The 24,464-nt window shown below is 41.3% G+C and overlaps 1 protein-coding gene across 2 annotated transcripts; it reads left to right on the forward strand.

Annotated features, from left to right (window-relative positions):
* The first annotated feature begins 7 nt into the window (after positions 1-7).
* Positions 8-23,938, forward strand: THOC7 (THO complex subunit 7). 2 transcript variants are annotated; one of them, XM_055344912.1, is made up of 8 exons: positions 8-186; positions 16,261-16,378; positions 17,397-17,524; positions 17,816-17,917; positions 20,048-20,105; positions 21,914-21,980; positions 22,063-22,132; positions 23,397-23,938. In XM_055344912.1, the coding sequence occupies exons 1-8, from the start codon at positions 168-170 to the stop codon at positions 23,462-23,464; spliced, it is 630 nt and encodes a 209-aa protein (XP_055200887.1). In that variant the 5' UTR covers positions 8-167; the 3' UTR covers positions 23,465-23,938. The 2 variants fall into 2 exon arrangements, with proteins under 2 accessions (XP_055200887.1, XP_055200888.1); XM_055344913.1 differs by having other exon boundaries at positions 9-186; positions 17,831-17,917.
* The last annotated feature ends 526 nt before the right edge of the window (positions 23,939-24,464 follow it).

Here is a 24,464-nt window from a genome sequence, read left to right on the forward strand (position 1 = left end):
GCGGCTCAGGCGGCGGAGCGGGCGGAGCGGGCGGAGCGGGCGGCCGCGGGCGCCGCCGCCTCCTCCTCCATGGCTGTTTACCCGGCTGCATTGTGGGAGTTTGACCTCCGCCGCCGCCAACCGCCGCCTCAGCCTGCGCCGCCGCCGCCGCCGCCGCCGCGCACGCCATGGGAGCCGTGACTGACGGTGAGGCCTCCCCCGCCGCTCCCCGAGCCCCGCGGGCCTCCCCGGGCCCCACCGCCCTCCCCGCGCCCGGCGCCCGCGGACGCCCGGCCCGCTGCTCGGAGGCCGCGCGGGGCTCGAGGAGGCTGTGCCGGGGGCGCGCGTGGGGCCCTCCCCGGACCCCAGCTCCCCCCCCCCCCCCGGGGCCCGCGGGCGCCCGGCCTGGTGCTCGGAGGCCGCGCGGGGCTCGAGGAGGCTGTGCTGGGGGCGCGCGTGGGGCCCTCCCCGGACCCCAGCTCCCCCCCCCCGGGGCCCGCGGACGCCCGGCCTGGTGCTCGAGGAGGCTGTGCCGGGGGCGCGCGTGGGGCCCTCCCCGGACCCTGCTCCCCCCCCCCCCGGGGCCCGCGGGCGCCCGGCCTGGTGCTCGAGGAGGCTGTGCCGGGGGCGCGCGTGGGGCCCTCCCCGGACCCAGCTCCCCCCCCCCCCCCGGGGCCCGCGGGCGCCCGGCCTGGTGCTCGGAGGCCGCGCGGGGCTCGAGGAGGCTGTGCTGGGGGCGCGCGTGGGGCCCTCCCCGGACCCCAGCTCCCCCCCCCCCCGGGGCCCGCGGACGCCCGGCCCGCTGCTCGAGGAGGCTGTGCTGGGGGCGCGCGTGGGGCCCTTCCCGGACCCAGCTCCCCCCCCCCCGGGGCCCGCGGGCGCCCGGCCTGGTGCTCGGAGGCCGCGCGGGGCTCGGGGCGCGGGGAGGGTCCCTGTGCCGGGGGCGCACGTGGGGCCCGGGAGCCGCGGGCGGGCGGTACCGGGCAGGGGCCCGGGCCGTCGGCGGGCACACGGGGTCGGCGGAGTGGCGAAGGGGAGGAAGCGGGGAAACGCTCCCCTGCCGGCCGCCCGCCCGCCCGCCCGCCCGCCGGGGTCTGCGGGGCCGGTGGTGAGAGGGCTGTGGGGAGGCGCCCCGGCCCGAGCCGTAGGGGTGCCGGCGTACGGAGGGTGACCCCTGGAGCGCGGAGTGGAGGGGGGGAGGGGGGCAGGGGGCCGTGCCTCCCGAGGCCCGCCGTGGACAGGGCTTTGGGAGACCGTCAGGGAGTGTGCCCGGCGGATTTAGGAGGACGCAGGCTACGAATGGGGCCCCCTGGGGGAGAGGAGCCCGGAGGTTTGTTGGTGTGTGGATCTGCGTGGGGGACGCTGGTCTGTGGAGAGGGAGGGCGGACCCCGGCGTGCGGAGCCCCAGGGACCGGGGTCAGCAGTAGAATAGGGCGCCACCTTGGAGCAGGTGGACCGGCTTGGTGGGCAGCTGGAGGGAGCGCCCAAGAAGGTTTGAGCGAAGGAGGAAGGAAGTGGTTAAACATCTGGGAAGGGCACGGCTGGGGGCGCTGTGTTTATCTGAGGAGCCAGTGGCCGGCAAGGGTAGATGCTTCTGAAAAGTTGGGGGTAGTGCACAGGATCCCCACTTGAGGGAGCCTGCAGTGGGAAGTGGAGTAGCGGGCCTAAGTTTATGGTAAGAGCTGAAGTGCGAGGCTCGTAAAGGTCCAGGACCTTCGTGGGGAATTTCAACTTGGCCTCATTCCGGTTTGATTTGTCCTATCTAGGCTAGGCCTTGCTTGGGATCAGGATCCAGTACCAATAGGCAAGACCTACCCCCCCTACTTCCCCCCCCCCCCCCTTAGATTCCAGTCTGGTGGAAAGACACCTTGGATAATCAGTTTCAAGGGTGGCAAATGTTACTGCAAGGGGGGGGGGGAGTACAAGGTTGGGAACTGTAGGCGTATGTCACAAAGCTTGCTTATCCGTTCCCAAAGATCAGCTTCCCTAAGACAGTTACTTTTAGTCTCATTTTTAAAGAATAAATAGTTGTAATTGGACCGGTGTTCCAGGTGGGGAACCACTTGTGCAAAGGGCCCAAAGTGTTGGAAGAACTCAAAGATGATAAATATTGGCTAGAAATTAAGAAGTTATAGCCAGAGATTTCTGAGCCAACGGGAAACAGTTTTTAACATTGGTGTGGTGTGGTGTGGGCAGAATTGCATTTAAAGAAAAGGAAAAAAAAAAAAAAAAACCCGCTACGCTCCACTAGGTAAAGAATGGAAAGTAAGGGAAGAGAGGAGTTAAGTTCTAACATTTATGCTCATCATGTGTCAAGGAGTGTTCTAATTGTTAACTCCATTTTACAGATGCAAGGATGCTAGGATGCAAGGAGGTTAAGCAACTTGCCCGAGTTCTTGCAGTGAATAAAGTATAGAGCCTGAGCTCAAAACCAGGCAGTCTGGCTCCAGAGTTCGTGGTCGTCACTATGGTGCATCTGGTTGCTCAGCTACTGCTGCACTAGTCCTAGTAAGAGATGATGGGAGTGGATGTGAGGGGAAGGGCTGGTGGTTAGTCCAGGCTTCTGTCTAGTGACTGTGTGATTGTGCTACCTCTCTATGTATTCATTAAGGTAGGGTCAACACAGGAAGTGGGAAATGAGTTTTAGTAACTGTATTAACTTCAGTCAAATGCCCCCCCACACACACACACACACATCCTTAGAGGCCACAGGAGACCCCACTCTCCCCCTTATAAGCTGTCTGACCTTGTATAGGTTAATTAACCTCTTTGAGCCTCAGTTTCATTCTTTATAAATGGGGATAAGAACAAAATCTGGGGCACCTAGGTGGCTCAGTCGGTTAAGGGTCTGCCTTCAGCTTGGGTCATGATCCCAGGGTCCTGGGGCCAAGCCCCACATGGGCTTCTTGCTCAGGAGCCTGCTTCTCTCTCTTCTCACTCTGCCCGCTTGTGCGCACTCTCTCTCTGTCAAATAAAAAAATAAAACCTTTAAAAAAAAAATAAAACCTACCTCAGGGTTTTTTAGAGGTTTAAATGCAATAAAAGTTGTAGTGGTTTGCGCTGAGTCCAACATACAGTAATGTTCAACAAACTATTATTTTTAAGATTTTATTTATGAGACACACAGAGAGAGGCAGAGACATAGGCAGAGGGACAGGCAGGCTCCATGCAGGGAGCCCGATGTGGGACTCGATCCCGAGACCCCAGGATCATGACCAGAGCTGAAGGCAGGCACTTAACTGCTGAGTCACCCAGGCGTCCCAACAAACACCATTCAATGTAAGAATTGGTCTATTTCTCTCTCCTTCATTTTCCTTTGATGAGGCCTTTTTCATCTCTGTATTTGCACAGATTGATTGCCCTTTTCTGCCTGGTAACTGCCATTTGTTCTTCAAGGCCCACTTCAAATATTCATCTCTTCCCTTTTCTAGAACAAGTTAGCCTTTCACCTATTAACCATATTATTTTATATATATTGCTGTTGTAGCCCTTAATACTTAATCCACTTAAATGACATATTCTAGAAAATATTTAAGGCAGCTCACCATAATGTGAAAACAAAAAATAATTCATGAGGAAATAGGGCAAAAAGAGCATTGAGAGGAGGGAAGACAAGAGGAAGTTAGAAGTTGGGTAATCCTCAAAATGCAGTGGGTTAAATCTGGTGCATTAAGACAGAAGTAACTCTTGTACTAATTCGTACCAACAGGCAGGACCTGGTCCACTTGTGACCTTGTGTACATGAGAGAAGGCAACATTAGATACACAGGACAAACACGTTCTGATTTTTTTTTTTAAGATTTTATTTATTTATTCATGAGAGAGAGAGGCAGAGACATAGGCAGAGAGAGAAACAGGTTCCATGCAGGGAGCCTGATGTGGGACTCGATCCTGGGTCTCCAGGATCATACCCTGGGCTGAATGCAGATGCTCAACCACTGAGCCACCCAGGTGTCCCCACTTTCTGATTTAAACACTGAAGTTAAAGTTGATATATAGGGTACGCATAAAGAAAAGCTAGTGTCGTATCCTTAACCTCTTGATGATCATCGGGCTGTTTCTTAGCACATCCCTGGCTAGGTCAAAGAAGGCTCAAGAAGAGCATCCGAAAGCCAGTAGGTCAGGTGGTTTAACTGAACACTTCTGTTGCTCTGCCTTATTTCAGAATAAGTTTTTTTGCTAATTGGTTTTAAGAATACTTAGGTCATAGAAGAATGGACAAAGTGTAACTTTGTAACTTGTGCAGGCAATCCTCTGTAAACATGGTTTTCATCAACTGGGATTTTGGTAAATAAGCAGAAGTGGGACGCCTGGGTGGCTCAGCGGTTGAGCATCTACCTTTAGCTCAGGGCGTGATCCTAGAGTCCTGGGATCTAGTTCCGCGTCGGGCTCCCTGCATGGAGTCTGCTTTTCCCTCTATGTCTCTGCCTCTCTCTGTGTGTCTCTCATGAACAAATAAATAAAAAAAAAAAGGAAAAGCAGAAGTGAGTAGTGGGTATGATTGATCAACAATGTATTGCATACCTTCTGGGTCCAATTCGAGGTGCTGTCTACAGCAATAAACTACCGAGGAAGACCTGGCTTCTGCTTGGAGGACAGAAGCAATAGCATGCAATCAAATAATAGTTAATTTCTGATAAAAGAACCTAATTAAGCTCTGGAATTACCTAAATTCTGAGAACAAACTGGATGGAATATGAAAGACCACAATGGAAGAGGGCTGCCAACAGTCAAGTATGATGACCTTTCTGAAAAATGACCTTTAGAGTAAGGCCTGAAGGCATCAACCCTGCCAAGAGTCCAGGAAAGGATTCTGGACAGGTTACAACTAGTGCAAGGGCCTGAGGAAAAAATAAGCTCTGCCCCGTAGAGAAGATAAGGAATAAGATAAGGGGTGGTATCCTGGTGGGTCAGAATGAGTGTGATACCAAAGGAGAAGTAAACAGGAGCTTGCCCAGAGCCACCTAAGCCATGGAAAGGAGGTTTGATTGTCTTCTGTGGGTACTTAGATATGATTGGAGGCTTTTAAGCAGAAAAATTAGTAATCCCATACTTCTTTTTGATCATTCTAGGTTGCTGTATAGGGAATGGGTTTTAGGAAGGTAAGAATGGAAGCAGGGAGGCCAGTGAGAAGTGTTTTGAGAGTCAAGGTGGGTTTGGATTAGGATGATGGCAGCAAAGACAGGAGTGACTGAATAGCTCAGTCATCCTGCAAAGTTCTTGAAGGAGTACCACTACCTGTCTCGAGCTAAAAGGACAGCTGATGTCCTATTTCAAGTTTGAGGTACCTGGCAGGATGCTGTCCCCTCGTAATCCTTGCCTACCAGTTTGCCTGTCTAGTCGGACTAGGATTTTTGGAGAAGTTCTGTACAAAGACACTTTGGTTAATTTGAGGAACTGCCCACCTCAGAGGGAGGGAGAGAGAGACATGATATTGTCATTTATGGATCCTGAACTGTAGATATTCTCACCAACACTGCCATCTTATAGATGGAAAAATAAAAGGTCCTGGGAAGTGAGTGACTTACTGTCACATAGCTAGTTCTTGGCAAAGCCATTCTGTCTCCTCCCAGTTGCCACCCCAGCATTATGTTGTCACTGTTAAACTATGTTTACAGTTTGTATTTTGTATGTGTTGAAGGTTTTTTTAAAATTATTTATTCATGAGAGAAAGAGAGAGAGGCAGAAACACAGGCAGAGGGAGAAGCAGGCTCTATGCAGGGAGTCCAATGTGGCACTCGATCTTGGGACTCTGGGATCATGACCTGAACCAAAGGCAGACACTCAGCCACTGAGCCACCCAGGCATCCCAATTTAAAGGGTGTTAAATGGTGTTAGACCCTGATAAAAACCATTTCAGAAGCATTTTTTTTTTTGAGAGAGAGAGAGAGAGAGAATCTTAAGCAGGCTCCACACCCAACTCCAGCCACCACAAGGCTTCATCTCATGACCCTGAGATCGACCTGAGCCGAAATCAAGAGTCAGATGCTAAACTGACCGAGCCACTCAGAAGCACCTTTTGCAGTACCGAGAACACTATGTACATACATCAGTGTGCCAGAGCACAGATGGGAGATGAGAAGGAGGTAGCTGAGAGCAGAGTATGACTGTACATTCCATTGAATACAGCTTGTTGGTTTTGACATTTTTTTTTTAATTGAAGTAAAATTAGTATATAACATTAGGTTCAGGTGTATAACATAGTTTGATATCTGTATGCACTACAGAAGTGATTCTCATGGTAAGTCTAATTACCGTCCATCACCATACAATTGACCTTCCCTCATTTCGCCCACCCTCCAATAACCCTGTCCCTCTAAAAACACCTGTTTTTGTTTTGGTTTTTTTGGATTGTTTGTTCATTTGTTTTATCGATGCCACTTATAAGTGAAATCATATGGTATTTGTTTTTCTCTGGCTTGTTTCATTTAGTATAATACCCGCAGGGTCCATCCATAGTTTTACAAATGACAAGATTTCCTTTTGTATAGCTGAGTAATATTCTATTGTATATATGTTTTGAGTTTTTGATTAGAAAGTATAAGGCTTGAATATATGCTTGTTAGAACTTGAGATAATTGTTTTTAACATGCCTATGAACAATGTGACAGAATAATGGAACTGGACTATGGCTTTCTAATAATGTGATTGTGTATCTTGCCCTACGGCAGAGCTGACACTACTCATCTGCAAAAGGAAGATAATAATACATACTTTCTAGGGTTTCTTCAAGGGTGAAGTGTGATGATATAGGTAAAGCACTTCAGAATTGACTATTTAATCTCTTGTCCAAACTAGGACACTCTTCAGAGTGAAAGGAACAAATAAGATGTATGGTCCTCAAATAGGAATGTATAAATGCTGTATAAGTAAGTGCCTGCTGCTGCTGTTACTCCTATTTCCATTGCTGATCCAATGTTAATTGGACATTTGTGGTCACGGAGTTTGTTTGGCTTTTTCTTTTTTTCACTAGTGCCAGTGGATTTGACCACTTGGTTCTGTTGGCTGTGATCCCAGCCCTGATGCAGGGCAACTATTAAGTAATGTTTCTTTAGCCAAGATAAATGGTTTCTCAAAGCAAGATTGGAGTTTCAACCTTGACTTTATTAGCTCCACACTCTAAACATTAAGTAAGTCTAGAGAAAAACAGAAGGACCTGAACACTATTTTTCTTTTTTAAAAAAAAATGTATTTCATTTTTGTTTAAGTAATTGACTTGGACATTACCATGTATTTACCCCTAAGTATTTCATGAGAGATCAATATTTACATGGAGAAAGCAAACCATATTATTTACTGTTCTTTCCACTGCCGTTTTGTGACTTAATATTGTTGGCCTTCAAAATTGTTTTAGTGATTTTAAGCTTCTTGAAAGGAGGGGCTACGTGTTATTTTACCATAAGTAATCTAAAGCAATGAGCCATAAGTAATTCAGCTTAATAACCCGTGAGCAGTGGTGATTTAATGATAAATCTAAAAGGAATCTGCATGCACACTGTTTTTACATGGCCCTAGTCTCTCCTCTTGTCATAAGTCAAGCCAGTTTTTTTTTCTTAACACATCATAGATTTATTAAAGAACATAGAATAGAGCTTACAATGTAGAAGAAACAGAAAAATAACTAAGAATGACCAATAAGCTCCCTCTACAGATAACCAGTATTGGTGTTTTTTTAAAAGAAAAGTAATGTGTGTCAGACAATTCAAGAGAAGACGCACCAAGTGACAAGTGAAAACCCTCCCCTCCTCACCTTCTATGGCTAATCCTTCTTCAGAAGTAATCACTATAAACTGGTCTTCAGTGTACCTTTTCAGAATGATTTTTAAGTGCCTGTAAAGGGTAAAAAACATCTTCTCTGGTGCCAAGCTTGTTAGTTTGAGTCTCAGCTCTACTCCTTACTTCCAGGGACATTTAATTTGAGCAATTAACTTTCAGTTCCTTCACAGCTAAAATAGGGGTAACAATATCTATAGGGCTATTGCGCAGATTAAGTGTGTTTATATGTAAAAAACCCAGCATATTGCAAGCATTATGTATAAGTTGGTTGGCCACTATTTATATATACTTTAAAGTTTTATGCAAACATTTACACACTCTTCTATGTGTTATACTTCTGTAATCATTATATCTTGGAGCTCTTTATACCTCATTCTTTTGTATAAATGTGTAGTGTTCTATTATATTTTTAAAATTCTCAGGTTACCTGGGTAGCTCAGTCAGTTAAGCGTCCGCCTTCAGCTCAGGTCATGCTCTTAGCGTCCTGGGATCAAGACCCATATCAGGGGCAGCCCTGGTGGCCCAGCGGTTTAGCACCGCCGCCTGGGGTGTGATCCTGGAGGTCTTGGATCGAGTCCCACGTCGGGCTCCCTACATGGAGCCTGGTTCTCCCTCTGCCTATGTGTCTGTCTCTCTCTCTGTGTGTCTGTCATGAATAAATAAAATCTTAAAAAAAAAAAAAGTATCAGGCTCCCTGCTCAGCAGGGAGACAGCTTCTCCCTCCCCACCCCATCCCCAGCCACACCCCCATCATGAAGGAATGCTCTCTTTTTTCTCTCATATCTTTAAGAAAAGTTAATTCTCCACTAAACATTTAGTTATGTCCAGTTTTTTATTCTTACAAGTAGTATTCCGATGGAGATATTTGTACAGATGTCTTCACATACCTGTGGGAGTAATTTCTAGAAGACAGGTTAAAGAATATATGTACTTTTTTTTTTATTTTATTTTTTTGTACTTTTATTTTTGATGCATAGTGCTACGTTGCTCTTGGTAGCCAGCTGTTTCAAATTCATCCTGTCTCAAAATGTTCATTTGTTGTCCCTTCCCATACTTTTCAGTTTGGATCCATAGTGTTTAGGAACACCAAGAAAAAAAACAATGGTGCATTTCCATGCTAACAGAATTACTTGCTAAACTGCTTTTAGAAAAGAAATGCTAATCTTCACTGGTAGGTCACAGGATTGCTCTTTCCTAAACGCAGGTGAGATTGCTATGCTGTGAGGTCTTGCAGTTTCAGGAGGCTGGCTTGAGGGAGGCCGGCTTGAGGGTAGCTTAGCCCGAGCAGGAGGTTACATTAACCTTGAAGTTCTTGCTACTGGTTGTCAAGCTTTGACCTATCCCTTAAAAAGGAAGTTTTGAGGGGATCCCTGGGTGGCGCAGCAGCTTGGCGCGATCCTGGAGACCCGGGATCGAATCCCACGTCAGGCTCCTGGTGCATGGAGCCTGCTTCTCCCTCTCACTCTGCCTATGTCTCTGCCTCTCTGTCTCTCTCTCTCTCTCTCTCTCTCTGTGACTATCATAAATAAATAAAAATTTTTAAAAAAAAGGAAGTTTTGAAAGTTGGCCTACCATTATCTTCCAAATTGTTTTCCTTTTTCCTCTTTTGAATATTTCCTCCAAGATGTTCTGAAAACTTGTTTTGTAATCAAGGTCTTAATAGCTCCTGTGAGGGAATAACAATGATGGGTTTTGAAAGGAATGTTAGTCGAGGTTTATGAAAGATTGTCCTTTCCGTGATAAAATGAGAACACAGCTAAAATGACAGTGTCTTCTGAGACCAGAGGCTTGAAGAAGGAGAGTTGGTCTAGTGACTGTAAAGCAGTCATTTCTTCCTGCCTCTCTGTTTATGGAAAGTGGGGTATTAAAAATCTAACTCCTTGAAAGGACTTTTTGAGGCTTATTTAGTGCCTTAGTAATCACATATTTTTTCTAGGTATAGGTCAGCATATAAGACAAAAATCTAAAATGTATCCCAAATTAATGAGCAAATGTTTGCTTAATGAGCATACATGTTTCATAACTGATTTTAAATTGATTCTGAATAGCAGGCAGACATTTGATACAACTGTAACTGAATCCAGTAAGAATTCTTCCTACAAGCCTAAAATCAGGTGGAAAAGCAGTATTCTTGGGGCAGATGTTAAGCATTTGGGGTTAAAAGCTTTTCCAGATGGCACTGATCCTCATAGTCAGTAAAGAAAGCAATCATGATGACTAAGGAATGATATTGATAACATCATTAAAAGAGTTTCTAAGCCATGCTTACTGTTTTTATAGGGTGGGCCAAGGCCTGCCAGAATTAATAATATTAGTATTTAAGTTGCTTATAGAGAGCTTAAAGAATGATGATAATTTATGAAGTCATATGTTTTAGGTGTGTTTGGTCTTGTGCTAATTGGTGAGGTACCTTTAAAAATGATAAAGCTCATGTCATCTGCATTAGGAACCATCAGCAGCCGTTCTTTACATTTAAAAAGGTTAGGCTGGGCAGTCCGGGTGGTTCAGTGGTTTAGCGCCGCCTTCAGCCCAGGGTGTGATCCTGGGGACCTGGGATCGAGTCCCACGTCCTGCTTCCTGCAAGGAGCCTGCTTCTCTCTCTGCCCCCCCCCTCTGTTTCTCATGAATAAATAAATAAAATCTTTAAAAAAATAAAAAGGATAGTCTGTTTTCAAACTGCCATCTTTACCTTTTGTTTTACTTTGTTACTGCTGGAGCAGTGCTCTGTATTTTATTTGCTTATTTCAGAGTTTTTTATTACCAGAGAATCGTTTAGGCAGCAACTCTCTATACTGTGTTACTTACAACATGATACTGTGACTTTACAATATGAAGCTTGAGACGGAATCAAGTTTGGGAGAAATCTTACGTAGGCAAAACTCTGAATACCAAAGTACATAATATAGATCTACACAGTTATACAGATGTATCTATATATCTTTAAATATACCTTTCATGGTGTTCACTCATTTTTTAACGTTTTCAGGATGATACAAGTTGTGGATTAAATTTAACATAAATATACGGATAGCAGTTTTTGTTTTGTTTTGTTTTGTTTTGCTTTCCCATCAAAAAGGCCTTGTGCTCCTTTGTATAGTTTCATTCCCATAAAGTTTCACAGCATTCCTTCATAGTAAATATGTTATTCCCATTTTACAGATGAAGTGAATTTGGTGCCCCCCCAAAAAAAAACACACACACAAAGTAAAGCCTATATGGACTAACCAGAACGTTGGCCCCACTTTTTGACCTTGGCCCAGGGGTTTGGCTATGAAGAAAGAAATGCCCTTGGAGGGAAGAGGGATAGGGCTGAATTGGGAGAAGGACCTGGGACAGGGAATCTCTGGTGCTACCAGAATTGGACCTGCCACACTCCTACACATGGCACCTTGGCATCAGCCCCTGCCTTTTCCTAACCTAGTCTCTGTTCATCCTAACCTGCCCCAGGACTTGTGATTCTAATTCCTTACTTTCATGCCATTTTAGCTCCTACTGCATGTGCTTTGGAAGCCTTCTAATAGATTCCCTGCCTTTAGGCTTTTCCCAGCTGCAGTCCATTTTGTACATTGCCATCAGCTTAATCCTCCTAGAAAATCCTGCTCCTAAATCTTAAGCAACTCTTAGCTGCCTACCGGCAAGGTCCAAATCCACTAGTATGGCATTCACTAGTGCAGACTCCCACTTTCTGACCTCTGTCTTTTTGTCTTTAGGTCCCAAGATCTGTCCAACCTTTTTAATGTTCTAATGTTCACATGTTCCACATCCAGACTTTCATTTTCCACCTCTACTAGAGCTCACAGCTTTCTTCTCCCTGCCTGGGATAGGGACAGGGAAGGAACTTTAGCTTGCTTTTTAATTTTTTTCCTCTTATTAAATATTTATTTATTTAAAGATATTTTTAAGATTTATTTATTTGCAGGGGGAGGGGCAGAGGGAGAGTCTTAAGTAGACTCCATGTTGAGCACAGAGCCCCACTCAGGGCCTGCGATCACAACCTGAGCCAAAATCAAGATTTGGAGGCTCGACTGACTGTGCAACCCAGGTTCCCCAAAGATTTTATTTTTTTTAATAATCTCTATACCCAGTGTGGGGCTCTAACTGACAACCCCAAGATCAAGAGTTGCATGCTGGGATCCCTGGGTGGCTCGGCGGTTTGGCGCCTGCCTTCCGCCCAGGGCATGATCCTGGAGACCCGGGTTCGAGTCCCACGTCGGGCTCCCTGGGTGGAGCCTGCTTCTCCCTCTGCCTTGTCTCTGCATCTCTCTCTCTCTCTCTCTCTCTCTCTCTCTCTCTCTCTGTCTCTCATGAATGAATAAATAAAAAAAAAAAAAGAGTTGCATGCTCTACCGACTGAGCCAGCCAGGTGCCCCCCCCTTTAAATAGCTTTATGAGGAATAATTTTATACAAAGAACTGCATATTTAATATGTACACTTTGATACATCTGCACATATGCAGACACCTGTGATACCATCATCATAATCATAACTTTCTTTTATAAACAACAGCTAACAGATTGTGAGTGCTCATATGGTTCAAAAGTCAAATAATACAAAAAGATATGTCCCCATCTCCCAGCCTGCTCTCTATTCCACTTACACTGACCCTCTCTCTTGATAACCCCTTTTGTTTCTTGTATCTCATTTCAGGGTATTGGTATGAATATAAGCATATATTCTCATTTTCCCCCTCATTTAAAATCCATGTGTGAAAGGAAACATGCTATACATACTGTTCTTCACCTTGCTCTTTTATCAAGTTATCTTAAGTGATCTCTCTGTATAAGCACATAAACATTTCCTCACTCTTTGTTTTTTTCTTTATGGCTTCATAGTATTCCATGATATTCTTGTACCAAAATTTATATAGTGCCTGGTCCATGGACATAGTCATATTGCATACGGGCAAGCTTATCTAGAATTGTTGGGCCAAAGGGTATACGTTCTTTGAAGTTTAGGTAGATGTTGTTAAAATACTTTTTAGATTTCTTGATTGATGATTTTTGTAAAGATGTTATTTATTCTATTTTTATTTATTTGAGGGGGGGGGGAAGTGAGGAGAGAGGGAGCAGAAGGAGAGGGACAAGCAGACTCTGTGCAGAGTCCAACATAGGGCTCAATCACATGACCCTGAGATCAGGACCTGAGCAGAAAACCAGGAGTCAGATGCTTAACCAACGAGCCACCCAGGCACCCCATTGATTGATGATTTTTAAGTATGAAATGAGCGCCCAAATTGCACTTGCCCTGATTCCCCCAAGCCAAAATTTGCTGTCCTCCTAATCTCTTTTGGTGCATTTCTGCATCACTCACACAACAATGCTAGCCTCCTCTGCATGTGTGTTCATACATGTTATTTCTCTACCCAGAGCGAAAGAGGTCAGGTCTTTATCTCACATCCTCAGAACCACTCCAGTACCCTATGGACACATCTGCTCATGGATCAAGTATTCATGTCTTTTGTACAAGAAGAGAAATCTCTGCTTCGGACCTGAAAATAAGATAGTTGCCTGCTGGTCCTTGTTAGTATTTCATTGAAACAAAGCTCTGGGCAGCCCAGGTGGCTCAGTGGTTTAGCACTGCCTTCAGCCCAGGGCGTGATCCTGGAGACCCGGGATCAAGTCCCATGTCGGGCTCTTTGTATGGAGCCTGCTTCTCTCTCTCTGCCTCTCTCTCTGTGTCTCTCATGAATAAATAAATAAAATCTTTGAAAAAAGAAAGAAAGTTCTGTGGAGGGCAAATAGTCCCAGGCAGGCACCACAAGTCTAATTTAAAAATATTTATTGACCACCAGAAGTGTAAAGACTCATGTGAAAGGTTGGAGAGGAAACAGAATGAATAAGACACAGGACTGGTCCTCATGAACCTTTTCCCCAAGGTTATTTGGCCTGTACAGTGTTGTAAACACTTCAAAAACTTTTATAATTGGGATATTGCATATATAAAAGTACACAGATCTTTTTTTTTTTAATATTTATTTACTCATGAGAGACAGAGAGAGGCAGAGACACAGGCAAAGGGAGAAGCAGGCTCCATGCAGGGAGCCTGATGTGGGACTCGATCCCGGGACTCCAGGATCACACCCTGGGCCAAAGGCAGGCGCTAAACTGCCGAGCCACCCAGGGATTCCCAAAGTACACAGATCTTAAATATGCAGCTGGAATGATCACAAAATGTGCTTGAAACATTTTTAGTTAGTCACCAAAACTTAAAAAGCTCTTGAAAAACCAGCAGTGGTAGTAGTTTCCCCCTTAGGGTATTTATTCTCCAATTTTGCTGTTCCCTATTATCCCTGGTCCTCAATAAAGTAGGATGCCCAGGTATCCGGGAGGAAGATGTGGTTTGTTCAGGGGTGGGGTATGGGAGAGCAGAGATAAGAAAACGAGAAATTGAACAAAAGAAAGGAATTGAACAGTGTCAAACATCAGACTGCTCACCTGCTGGAGGTTTACTTTTAGCAAAGTTAAAGCATATGTGTAATAAAAAAATTCATTTTCTGCATTTTAATCTCTGAGAACTGTTTTGTCTCAGGCTCCTCAAATAACATTGTTGGTGGTCAAAAACTGAAAGTATTAGTTTGTATATTTTAAAAGTGTAAAATTAAAATACCTGATGAATCGATAACTTGAGCTGCTTGTCAAAGCCATGACTCTGAGAACAAAACCCAATTCTAAAAATGTTTATCTGATGTCACAGAACAGATTTTAAAACTGCAGCTACCTGCCTTCCAAAAGTTTATCTCCACTGCACCTGCACTCAAAAATACTTCTGCCTACGCACAGGAACTATTGTTTAAAGATTTTGCTGTTGATTCATCATGCAGGCTCTCCAGGAATTATTCACACTTTAAAATTATTTTTTTATTTAAAAAAAATAATGCATGCACGTGGTGAAAAGCAAACACAATTTGGTGAAACGATACAGAAAATTAAATTTTTTCTCATCCTCTCTGTAGTCCCTCTCACCAGAAGAAACCACTATCACCAGTTTTTTGTGTTCCTTCCAAAGATATTCTGAGTTCACACATACATGTGTGATGTGCACACGTGCATCCACGCACATACACAAAGCCTCCTCCTTTTCTATACAAATGGCAGCAAACTGTGTGCTTCTCTGCACCTGTTTTGTTTTCATTTCACTTCATGTACCAAAGGAGATTTTTTGGCAGCAGTGTATACATCTACACTATTGGCTGCATAATATTACATTATATGAAGTTTTCATAACTTAACCAGTCTCTTATTGGTACATGTTTAGGTTTGCAGTCTTCCTACTACAAACAGCACTAAAAACATCCCTTTACATTTATCTTTGTGGTTGGGTACACATGTTATCTATGGGACGAATTCCTAGAATTGGAGCTCTGGCGTCAAAAAAAAGATATGTGCCTTTTAAATACTGTTTGTTATAGCCCATTTGCCCCACAAAGAGCATACCAGTTTATATCCCATCAATGTAAGTGCGGTTTCTCTCAGTATCCTTGTGAATGCTTTTTATTGGGTATTTTGATCTTTGCCAAACTGATAGATGAAAATTATGTTTGGGGTACCTACGTGGCTCAGTTGGTTAAGCCTCCAACTCTTGGTTTTGGTTCAAGTCATGTGAGCTAGCTGCTTAGTGGAGGAGTTGGCTTGGGGATTCTCTCCTGCCCCTTTCCTGGCATGCTCTAGCTCTCTCTCTCTCTCTAACGTAAATAAATAAATCTTTTTTAAAAATTATGTTTTCTTGGGTTTCAATATGCCCTTTCTCTTGTCATGATCCAGCATTATTTTGTCCGGCAAGAACACTAGCTCAGGGCTGCCAGACAGGCAGATTGGAGCTCCACTTATTACTCATTATATGCCCTTTGATTTCATTTTCTTTTTCTTTCCCTTGGAGCAAAGTGAGACAAACATGTTTTTTTTAAAAAAAAGTCTTCATGGGGAAAGAAACATCACAGATGTAATAACTAAATTACTCTTTTTTTCCTACAAATCCATTCCCATTTCTCTGACCCATCTCTCATTATTTTCACCCAATCTGCCACTACCTCTTTCACATCTTTTCTTTCTGTGCCTTTTACCACTACCTCACACTAGTCAGAGACAGGAACAGTTCAGCCTTACTTCTGTGTGAACAGGTTTTTCCAAAAGTTCTCCAAGAACCATAGTCTTACTTCCTTGATGTTACCTGAAAACTATTTCTACTCAGCACCCCAGCAGAAGATTTCCAGTTCTGTGAGCACAGGTGATAACCCTGATCCCTAGTACACTGCCTGGCACACAATACACACTCAATAACTGTCTTTATAGTGACATAAAAACATATACATAAATTGTAATAAAACCTACATAACCTAAAATTTGCCATCTTAACCATCTTAAGTGAACAGTGTAGTGGCATGAAGTATATTTGCATCTCAGTGGTTTTCTTTTAGATAAATGAATAAGTTGTGATATTGGTTATTTGTCCCTGAAAGTTAACAAGAGCCAGACCATCATTTTAATTCACATTGTTCTTCCCTCCAGACGAAGTCATACGGAAGCGTCTCTTAATTGATGGAGATGGTGCCGGAGATGATCGAAGAATCAATCTGCTAGTGAAAAGTTTCATTAAATGGTGCAACTCCGGGTCCCAGGAAGAGGGGTATTTCATCTCACTGTTGTTTCAATACCAATGTCCTGATGAGAGTTTAAACCAATAGACGGGCCTGTCAATATTTCAGATTTTCACTCACCTTCAATGTCCAGTGGAGGCAACTCTCGGTTCATCCAAGTATAGATTTTTCTAGCCTTTATTTCTCTTCAGAGGCCTACTTTATAAATGTGCAGAAGGTGTAGTGGTAAGAAACAAGCATTAAATTCTGGCTTATTAAGCTGGTCACTTTTAGCAGAGAAACATTTAGTTAGATAAAATATCTAAATGAAATTTTCTCTTTTCAGATTTTTTTCTTTTTCTTTTTTTCTTTTCTTTTTTTTTTTTTTTTCTTAAGTAAGCTCTAGGCTCAATGTGGGGCTTGAACTCACAACTCTGAGATCAAGAGTTGCCTGCGCTACCAACTGAGCCAGCCAGGTGCCTCAATTTTCTCTTTTTTTAATAAGCTAATAAAAAGTTGCTGCAAGATTTTATATATTTTTAATAACTTTTTGCCTTAGAAAAATTTCCCTCACTTGAATTAGCTTTTCACATAAATCATTATAAAGAGTGAAAAAATTGTGAAAATAAAATTGTGAGAATAAGAAATTATCTTGATTAAAAGATTTTAAAAAGTGGGACACCTGGGTGGCTCAGTGGTTGAGCATCTGCCTTTGGCTCAGGTCATGATCCTGGAGTCCTAGGATCCAGTCCCATGTTGGGTTCCCTGGGGGGAGTCTGCTTCTCCCTTTAAAAAGTTAAAAATAAATAAATTTTTAAAAAGTATTTTAAACTTATATTGGTAAGAACAGCAGGCCTATCTTTGCACTTGTAATTAAAGCAATTTATAAATTCAAGTACACCACATTAGGAAAAATTAAACATAAATGAAAGATATTCTAAATTATTTTAAATAAAGCAAATGATTCAGAACTTGATAGGATTTAATTGGTAAATCTTTGCCTGTACTAGAATGGTTCAACTTTGGTATTTCACAAAAAATCTTCATTCTGTTTCTCTTTTTCATTAGATACAGCCAGTACCAACGAATGCTGAGCACACTGTCCCAATGTGAATTTTCAATGGGCAAAACTTTGCTGGTATATGATATGAATCTCAGAGAAATGGAAAATTATGAAAAAATTTACAAAGAAATAGGTAAAGAAACGTAAATTAATGTTTCCATGTAATTTTAATTTTTATGGTCTAAAGGAGACAATGTCTGCTAACATTTTTCTTTGGTTAGTGGTAAAATAGTAACAATGACAATATTAATAGAAAGAACATTGTAAACGTTAGCTACAAAACTGTACTCTGGTATGATTGCAATACTTTGGGTTATAGCTGTTTTTTAAATACCAGCATCTATTTTATTAGCAATGGAATTTAACACATTTTAAAATTGAAAATGGATGAGATTATACATGTTGTTACAACTATTTTTAAAAGAACCTTTTCGTATAGAATGTAGCATTGCTGGAGCACATGAAAAAATTGCTGAGTGCAAAAAGCAAATTCTTCAAGCAAAGCGAATACGAAAAAATCGCCAAGGTAAGGGTTTTGTGGGATTTAGTGTGCAAATACTTTATTATTGAGTTCTATTTTCATGCAGTTTTTAATGTTGTGTGGTAAAATCTTCAAGAATCAACCTGCATTATTAAAAAGAATTAGAAGCTAAACTTATTCTTTAAAACTGTATTATTATTTAAAATAGTGGATGAGGAAGGCTATGCTGAAAAACTTTTTTTTTTTTTTTTTTGCTGGATTGTACTAATTATCCAAATATTTCTTAAATTTTTTTTTTTTTTTTTTTAACTATCTTCAGACCCCTTTGCCTAAGTCATGGTATGGCTAATCAGCAAAGGCAATTCACACAAGTAAATTATATGTTTGTTATTTGTTTGTTTCATGGAGTTACTTTCCAGAAAAAAGAAAAGAATTTAAGCTCAGTGAGTTTTTATTAAGTACAAAACAAATGAACAGTTGCAAGCTGCCTAAATATCTAATAAGAGAAAGGTGAAAATTTAGCTTTGTCCTGATCTCTTTTGTTTTTTAATTAGGGTAATGTCCTCCTTGCAGTCCATAAAAACTATTTCAAAATAATTTTAATGGCCAGGACATTGCTCCTGCTAGAATGTAAATGGAAAGAAAGGAAGATAGAAAATATAATACAAAAAAATATATATATAATACATAATCACAATTGTGACCTATATATGAAAAACTAGAAGGAAATGGAAAATGTTAAAGATTATTTTGGAGCTGTGGGTTTTTATAGGTTAAAAAGACCATCTGGTCTTTTTTTCCTGCACTGATCATGTATTATTTTGTAATCTTAAAAAAATTTTTTTAATCACACTTTTATTGAATTAAAATGCTGATTTCCAAAACAATAAATTTTACTTTTTAATGAGCCAATTAAGATCTTTGGTTCCTTATTTTAAAAAGTTTGATTTTGAACTTGTTCTAAAATACAAGTGGTCAAGTTCGGTGGCCAATTTACAGCAGGATTTACCAACTTATTTGGTAATTATTATCAATCTAAAATCATTTGAAAAGGTTTCACAGTGTTTTTCTCGATTAGTTGAGGCTTTTAAATGAATGCTGCCATTCATCAGGTCAAGGTTAACAGGAAATAACAGGGAAACTTGGAAGTCTCAGTGGAAAAGAAAGAAGGAATTTTATCATTTCTGAATTTTAAATCGTTTCTAAGTTGCTGAAATCTTTACCTTTAGAATGAGAATGAGAAGTATAATTTGCCATTGCTAAGATCTGAAATGAATGGTAGGATATATTTACCCCGCAGATCTTTTCTTTGCTGGGCAAATAGTGAGTAAGATCCTCTTTAGAATCGGTGCACTTAATGATCAATAAATAGCCTAAATTCACTTACACTATGCTGGCCTCTTATATCCTGCCCAAGGATAAGTCAATGGAAAAATAGAGTGGGAGCAAAAGTCCTTGTTTGGAACAATTTTGAAATCATGCACCATTATAGTTAGAGTTGAACCAAGTGATATTGGCAGTACTCTTTCCATCCCTCAGTGTTTGTTTGTTTGTTTTTTTTATAGTCATTCTGCATTTTATTTCCAAACCAGTAATCATGATATATTTTTCCATATTTTTTGACATTTAGCTTTTTTTTTGTATATTTTTTATTGGTGTTGATTTGTCAATATATAGCATAATACCCAGCGCTCATCCCATCAAGTGCCCGTCACCAGTCACTCCATCCCCCCGCCCACCTCCCTTTCCACTACCCCTTGTTCCTTTCCCAGAGTTAGGAGTGTCTCATGTTCCGTGACCCTCACTGATATTTCCCACTCATTTTCTCTCCTTTCCCCTTTAATCCCTTTCACTATTTTTTATATTCCTCAAATGAATGAGACCATATAATGTTTGTCCTTCTCTGATTGACTTCACTCAGCATAACACCCTCCAGTTCCATCCATGTCAAAGCAAATGGTGGGTATTTGTCATTTCTATTGGCTAAGTAATATTCCATTGTATACACAGACCACAGCTTCTTTATCCATTCGTCTTTCGATGGACACCGAGGCTCCTTCCACAGTTTGGCTATTGTAGACATTGCTGCTATAAACATTGGGGTGCAGGTGTCCATTTTTTTCATATCCATGTTCAAAGAAACCTTAATTTGTTAAATATTTTTATATCTTTCAGAATATGATGCTTTAGCAAAAGTGATCCAGCACCATCCAGACAGGCATGAGACATTAAGGTAAGTTTAGAGTTTACTTTGAAAGGAACTATCTTTATATATAAATATTTACATATTAGTCTATGTATTCCATTTTTACAGAAGTACATAATTTGTTTCAGAAGGAGGGGTTCAGATCTTCCAAATTACATATTCTATTACCGCTTGATTGAATTTTTTCCTTCCTCTGAACTGTCTATATTCTAAATTAAATGCATATAATATATATCAAACAAAAATAGATAAATAGAATGTGGCATGGTTATATAATAGAATACTAAATGAGCTGTTTATTTTTTTTTTTAAGATTTTATTTATTTATTCATGAAAGTCACAGAGAGAGAAGCAGAGACATAGGCAGAGGGAGAAGCAGGTTCCCCATTAGGAGCCCGATGCAGGAGTTGATCCCAGGACTCTGGGATCATGACCTGAGCCAAAGGCAGACGCTCAACCACTGAACCACCCAGGTGTCCCTAAATGAGCAATTTAAAAGAGCAAACTAGATACACACTATTTTTTTTAGATACATACTTTTTAAACTCAGATCTCAAAAACATAATCAGTGAAAAGAAAAACAGAAGATGTAATGAATTTTAAGTTACTCCAAAGTCTCTGTAACACATGCAGAATAATAACCATTTATAAAAGCTACCCACCATTATATACTGATACCATATATTATTTAGAGAAACAAATATATGTATGGAAAAGGATTGGGGGACACTTGGGTGGCTCAGTGGTTGAGCATCTGCCTTCAGCTCAGGGCATGATCCCGAAGTCCTGGGATCAAGTCCCACATTGGGCTCTTCACCAGGAGCCTACTTCTCCCTCTGCCTATGTCTCTGCCTCTCTCTGTGTTCTCATGAATAAATAATATATATATATATATATATATATATATATATATATATATATATATATATATATATAAAGGATTGGAATGATATAGTAATTGCGTGAGTAGGGAGCAGAGGAGGAGAAAAGGTCTGGTATAGAGGACAGCCAATAAGGTTCTAAGAAGATTTCAAGTTAATCTGCAATGTTTTATTTCTTTTACCAAGGGAGAAAAAAGAAAGAAGACAGACATTTTTTGTCAAATAAGTATGATAAATGATAAAATGTTAAAAGTTACCAATTCTTGGGGTGTGATAATCTATTATCTGTGTTTTCCTATGTTTTAAAAATTATCTAGAAATTTGATTTAATAAAAAAAAAGTGCATACTTAGAATTTAAGAAGAGATCATCCCTAGCTTGAAAGTTTCATCATGGGGATGCCTGGGTGACTCAGCGGTTGAGTGCCTGCCTTCCGCCCAGGGCATGATCCTAGAGTCCTGGGATCAAGTCCCACATCGGTCTCCATGCAGGGAGCCTGCTTCTCTCTCTGCCTATGTCTCTGCCTCTTTTTCTCTGCGTCTCTCATGAATAAATAAATAAATAAATAAATAAATAAATAAATAAATAAATAAATAAATAAATAAAATATTTAAAAGTTTCATCATAATGGGGTATAATAATTTCTTATCCTTTTTTTTTAAGATTTTTATTTATTTATTCATGAGAGACACACAGAGAGAGAGAGAGGCACAGACACAGGCAGAAAGAGAAGCAGGCTCCCTGCATTGAGCCCGATGCGGGACTTGATCCTGGGACTTCAGGATCACACCCTGGGCCGAAGGGAGGCGCTCAACCACTGAGCCACCCAGGCAGTCCCATTTCTTGCCCTTTTTTAAAATTTTTAAAATACTACTTAGTAACTAAAAAGTTAGGTATTAATTTTGAATTCTGTTCCCCCAATTAGCAAACTATAATACTGTTTTATCATTTTCAGGGAACTAGAGTCCTTGGGAAAAGAACTAGAGCATCTTTCACATATTAAAGAAAGTGTTGAAGATAAGGTATTTGCACACATATATTAGTCTCTGTAACGTGTATATGTGTATAGATCAATGTGTATTAATTTTTTCTCATTTAATACAGCTGGAATTGAGACGGAAACAGTTTCACGTTCTACTTAGTACCATCCACGAACTTCAGCAAACACTAGAAAGTAAGTAGAAATAGTCACAGTATGAATATTTATAATGACCAAGGAAATTACTACCCAGCCAGGCCAGGGATTTGTTGCTATTTCTACCTGACAGGATTTGATCATAGTCAGGGACTGATGACCATGCAGGTTTCCTGTCCTTCCCCTTTACAAATGGGAGGTTTTAGACTTTTTTTTTTTTAATTTTTTTTTAATTTATTTATTTATGATAGTCACAGAGAGAGAGAGAGAGGCAGAGACACAGGCAGAGGGAGAAGCAGGCTCCATGCACCGGGAGCCCGATATGGGATTCGATCCCGGGTCTCCAGGATCGCGCCCTGAGCCAAAGGCAGGCGCCAAACCGCTGCGCCACCCAGGGATCCCGAGGTTTTAGACTTTTAGGTGATCCAGGGCCATACCTTTTAAAATATACATCTTATTGAGAGTGTACACCTTCAGTTTCAGAACAGAAGTATATAGCTGGATGATGTTAGAAGGTATTCATGCTATTCAGCTTCCTGCGTATATGCAGGAAAGCCTGAATGTGTAGTAATACATGAGTTAAAATACACATCCAGTGGTTCACATTAAGAAAGTCAAGGATGATAGATTTGGAACTCTTCTTGGTTATTATAGTTTATTGCTATGAAGTAACAATTCAGGACCCAGGCAGGCAGTGGTGAGTGAGTGAAGTAATTAGTGCATAAGCTCATTTGCATAGTCAGTGAATGGAAGGTGCTTTGGGGAACTGGAGACCTGCTCCTTGTATTGACTGTCTCCAGCTGGAAATTTTTTTTTTAAGATTTTATTTATTTATTGACACAGAAAGAGAGAGGCAGAGGCACAGACAGAGGGAGAAGCAGGCTCCATGCAGGGAGCCCGATGTGGGACTCGATCCTGGGTCTCCAGGATCACACCCCAGACTGCAGGCGGCGCCAAACTGCTGTGCCCCCAGGGCTGCCCTCCAACTGGAAATTTCTATGTTACATGACCTCTTTATTGTTTTTTTTTTCTTATGTTTTTAAGAAAAACCTAAAACCTAGATTTTTTTTAATGTATCCTATCACATAGATTTTACATTTTGAGTTAACTAATGAACACCAGCAACCAAAACAGCATTTTTAAAACCAAACACTGTGTGAGCTGATGACAGTCATAGGCTGCCATTTTGCCATTTTTGTTTCAAATATATCACCTAATAAAGGATAAAAATGTTGTCATGTATTCATTAAACATATAATTTAAGCAAATTTGACTGAAGTTTCATGGTTCTTCTCAATTGCAGATGATGAAAAGCTCTCAGAGGTAGAAGAAGCTCAAGAAGCCAGCATAGAAACAGATCCTAAGCCATAGACAAGCTAATCATTGACCATTCCCAAGAATGTGGAAGTAACAGCATGCGCCTAGTGTGTTTAGAATTTGTTGTGTTCTTGAGATACTTAAAGTTTTGGCAGTAAACTACTTTCCTGTCAAATATTAATGCACAGTTCATTCATATTTCTTTACACAAAACAAAAACTTCAGTATAGATTTGTTTGTATTGGGGAAACCCGGGTTGCTCAGCAGTTTAGCGCCGCCTTCAGCCCAGGGCGTGACCCTGGAGACCCGGAATCAAGTCCCATGTCGGGCTCCCTGCGTGGAGCCTGCTTCTCCCCTGCCTGTGTCTCTGTCTCTGTCTCTGTCTCTCTGTCTCTGTGTCTCTCATGAATAAATAAATTTTTAAAAAATTCTTAAAAAAAAAAGATTTGTTTGTATTGAAATGTCTTTTTTATTCTTAAAAGAGGAAGCAATACCCAGAAATGTTTAATAAAATGTTTTCAAGCCAGATATGTTTGTGTTTGTGTTCATTAGTATTCTAAGTAGTTTTTTAACTGGTGAGACTGGCTTGCTTATAAAATAAGTTAAAGATTGTGAGAAAGTAGCATTTCTAGGATATGCATGAAAAAAATGAGTCAATCTGGAAATTGTTAACCACCTTTGAAAATGGAGTTCATGAACAGACTTTGTGAGGGCTGTGAACTTGTGAAATTGTATACAAGGTGTTGGTGATATGTGCTTATCTGGGGAGAGGTTTCCGGATCCTCATACTCACAATCAATGGTGTAAGAGCTAATCACAAGATGCAAAATAAATCAATATACATTGCTTTCTAGGTCTCTGTAATACTTGAGCAGTATGGCTGTTAAACATTTTGTTGATAAGATTTCTTCTACTGTTTCATTATTTAGCGGTCATTTTCAGTAGAAACAACATTGACAAAGAAAAAGTTGTCTCAGAAAAATAGTCTGTTAAGATAGTCAATCTTGCATGAAGGATTTAATGATCCTAACAATTGAGCTAAGGCTGAATCAGT

Source organism: Nyctereutes procyonoides, unplaced genomic scaffold (assembly GCF_905146905.1).
Source record: "Nyctereutes procyonoides isolate TBG_1078 unplaced genomic scaffold, NYPRO_anot_genome, whole genome shotgun sequence".
Classification (NCBI taxonomy): Eukaryota; Metazoa; Chordata; class Mammalia; order Carnivora; family Canidae; genus Nyctereutes; species Nyctereutes procyonoides.

Coding starts and splice junctions, on each gene's coding strand:
- THOC7 (XM_055344912.1), top strand. Junction 16,379..17,396: donor TCCGGGTCCCAGGAAGAGGG/GTATTTCATCTC, acceptor CTTTTTCATTAG/ATACAGCCAGTACCAACGAA. Junction 21,981..22,062: donor AAGAAAGTGTTGAAGATAAG/GTATTTGCACAC, acceptor CATTTAATACAG/CTGGAATTGAGACGGAAACA.